Source organism: Heptranchias perlo, chromosome 19 (genome assembly GCF_035084215.1).
Source record: "Heptranchias perlo isolate sHepPer1 chromosome 19, sHepPer1.hap1, whole genome shotgun sequence".
Classification (NCBI taxonomy): Eukaryota; Metazoa; Chordata; class Chondrichthyes; order Hexanchiformes; family Hexanchidae; genus Heptranchias; species Heptranchias perlo.
Window position 1 is genome coordinate 21,753,197 of NC_090343.1, and position 3,294 is coordinate 21,756,490.

Below are 3,294 nucleotides of genomic sequence, written 5' to 3' on the forward strand. Positions count from 1 at the left end.
AGAGAAAGTGAAACAACTTTTCGATCATCTAAAAAGTGATGGTGAGCCTCAGCATTCAGTGCATTCAATCGTGCAATCTCCCAAAATATGAAGGATTGTCATTAACTCGTTTAAATGTACAGTTCCACCCTTCCACTTCGTTGCACAAATCTGCAATAACTACATATGTAACGGTGAATCTCCGACATTAGGTTTCATGCTACAGAAAATATTAACTAGATCACATCATCTCATCCCTTTATGGTCGACCTACACAGATACTCATCATAACGAAGTTTAAAATCAGCATATCAAATCTGTTCTAGATCAAATCTGTTCTAGAAACGCTCTCGCATGTAACAGGCTTTAGCTCTAGTGCAGCAAAAGGAGGATGCAGTGATACCTAGTTTAAAAGTTAACTAGCTGTAAAATCTGTAGGCTTTAACGCCGCACTTCTTGATTTACCATATAGTTATAATCATTCACAAACGGTGCCATTGAGCATTAGACGATTATACCATGTTATCTGAGAAGGATTGAGATTTTCCTTGGGCTATCGATTCAGCTGAATAATCGGCGCCTGTAACAACAGGTGGCGGCAGAGAACTTTAACAGTTAATACTGTATCGGCTTTTTATGTTAAAAAAAACTTAACACTTTGTCAGAATATCCAATTCTTCTACTTAGCCCTAGCCCTGTCTACGCTGTTCTACATTCCAATAATTTCTTAAAACTTTTCTGGAAACTGTCATCCAGAAACGCGTACAGAAAGGGATTTAAGCAGGAATTGGCATAGCTTAAACTTGTGATAAAGTAGGCGATCCCAATCACAAGAGGCGTCTCTTGGACATCAGTGGTCAAAGCGACAATGGTGGTGAGATGAAAGGGAGTCCAGCAGAAGAGACACACTGCCAGCACAATAAAGACCATCAATGTCACCTTTTTCTTCGCTTTGTCCAGGGCTTTGGCGTTCGAATTCAAACGCATGTTTCGGAGTCTGTACAACATCATAGTGTAGAGAACACAGATGGTAGAGACTGGGATTGCGAAGCCAAGGATGAGGGTATAGATGCGACTCGCTTTCAACCAGGCGCGTTCCGGTTTGGGGAACACCAGGACACAGCTTTTCCTGTTCATGGGGTCGGTGTAGACTTCGGCAAAGATTGTGAAGGGCAAAACGATGAGGGTGACTAGAACCCAGACGCAGAGGCTGACGATTTTGGCAGCCCTGTAAGTGCGGTGCGGCAACTTTTTAGAGCGCACGGTGGCTAAGACCACCAGGTAGCGGTCTATGCTCATTACTGTCAGGAAATAAATGCTGGAGAAAATGTTGTAGTGGTCAATGGAAAGGATGAGCTTGCACATGATCTCCCCGAAGGGCCAGTAGTGTAGAAGGTGATCCGCTATATTGATAGGCAAGACCAGGGTGAAAAGGTCGTCGGCAATGGCCAGATTTAAGATGAACATATTAGTCACTGTCTTCATCTTAGGAGCTTTTAAAATCACGTAGATCACGGCTGTATTGCCAGTAAGTCCGGCAGCGCAGATCACCGAATAGATCACGGGAAGTACAATGTAAAAATCTGGATACAGTTCGTTTATGGTGAAGTTGGCGTCTGTACCGTTGTAAAACTCACACAATTCCTGCGAACCGAAGCAAGATCTATTCAGGATCCCTGGTCCTGAAATGTTTTCCATGGTGAATATTCGTCTCAGGGACATATGTCCTGAAACTAAAACTATTGGAATATAAGCATAATAATAATAATAATCACAGAACAATTTTAATAAGGACGATCGTTATATTGGTGTTACAACTGCTTGCAATATAAAACGCACACTACCTGTTGTGGCTCAGTCCGTTTTATTCACGCTAAGTAGGATCTTCGCCTTCGGCGCAAACTCCAGTTTGTTTCTGCGTGAACATCCCCCGAGCGAAAGGGAAATTGATCTTTTCAAGTTGCCATTGGCAACGAACCATGTCCCATTTCACTGGCAAAGAAATACCTTTCTTCCGGGCTTCAGATCATGGCTTCAAGTTGTACTTCAAATGGCAAAACCTACGCAAACATAAAAGGCACCGTTACAAGTTACACAGTATATATATCTTTAAAGGAGTCTATCAACTATTTTAATATTGATGCATCCATACTGAATGCCTAATATATATCATCCATTCAATTCTTTAGTGCATCGCAGACATTCACCCCGAGGTAAATGTCCATCGTCAGTTGGAGAACTTTCAACAGTTCATAAAATGTGTCGAAAAGGCAATTCACCGGAGGCCGCTGATGGATCGTAAGCGAGTTCGTTCTTAGTCGGGTAAATTGTTTTTAAAAGATGCAGCAGATTGGAGGTGTTGTGGTTGTTCAGCACACAGATGTTAACAACCGCCTAGGGAGCCCTTGTTTCTGCCGCAGCCAATGTGGGATCTTTCCATCAGCGTCTCTAAATGCGTTTGAGGAGCAGCGTCTTTAGTGATGCTGACGTCCAATCCGCTGGGATTTCATCTGGAACCCCGTATTTTTCTTTCAAACTTCTCTTTGTGAACAATTCTCAAAATTTCACTCATCCACCATCAGTTCCAATTTTTCAACCTAATGGACCAGAGAAACAAAAATTGAACGAATTTATTTAGGTATTATTTAAAACGAAGGCGTCGCCTACATTGCATCAGCTTCAAATTATGTAGGTCTTTATGGAGAACGAAAAGGAAACCGCTCTTCAAACTTCCCCAGTACAACAACGTTGCTAATATAGCGCGTTAAAATGTGTTAAATAACTTTCAGCCGCTAGTTTAGAACCACAGTGAATCAATAAGGCGCTTTGGTTTGTCCTCACAGGCAAAGTCCAGTTTTTCTTTCAAATATTTGAAACGATTCCCTTTAATATTACAGGTTTTTCGTGTTCCCTAAGTACTATATCTATCAACATTGGACAATTTTGTGTAGCCCGTTTAAAGGCACCAACACATCCAATGGCGGTGTTACTTTGCACCTGGTGATATGGTAAGTATCTGAACCAATGAATTCCGGTTCCTAGTAGCATAGAGTTGTCATTCTAAATACTTTGGCAAACCAAATATGAGATTAATTTACATCAAGTCTTCGATAAAAACTTATAAAGTGCACGAACGCTACCTCCTTTGAGGATGGCAGATATTGGCGAATTGTCCTAATACAATGTAATACACCCGATGAGGTGCACTTATGCAATTATATTGGTGTCTATAAAAGTATTTCGTATTAGATGAACGATCTCACTATTGATCGTAACTAAACAACCGTGCTCCCGAAAATGTTAGAAAACCAATGA

The 3,294-nt window shown here is 41.3% G+C and overlaps 1 protein-coding gene across 1 annotated transcript; it reads right to left on the reverse strand.

Moving 5' to 3' along the window:
* Positions 1-678: 678 nt before the first annotated feature.
* Positions 679-1,677, reverse strand: npbwr2b (neuropeptides B/W receptor 2b). The gene has a single exon (XM_068000795.1). It carries the CDS (start codon positions 1,675-1,677, stop codon positions 679-681), a length of 999 nt encoding a protein of 332 aa, XP_067856896.1.
* Positions 1,678-3,294: the final 1,617 nt, after the last annotated feature.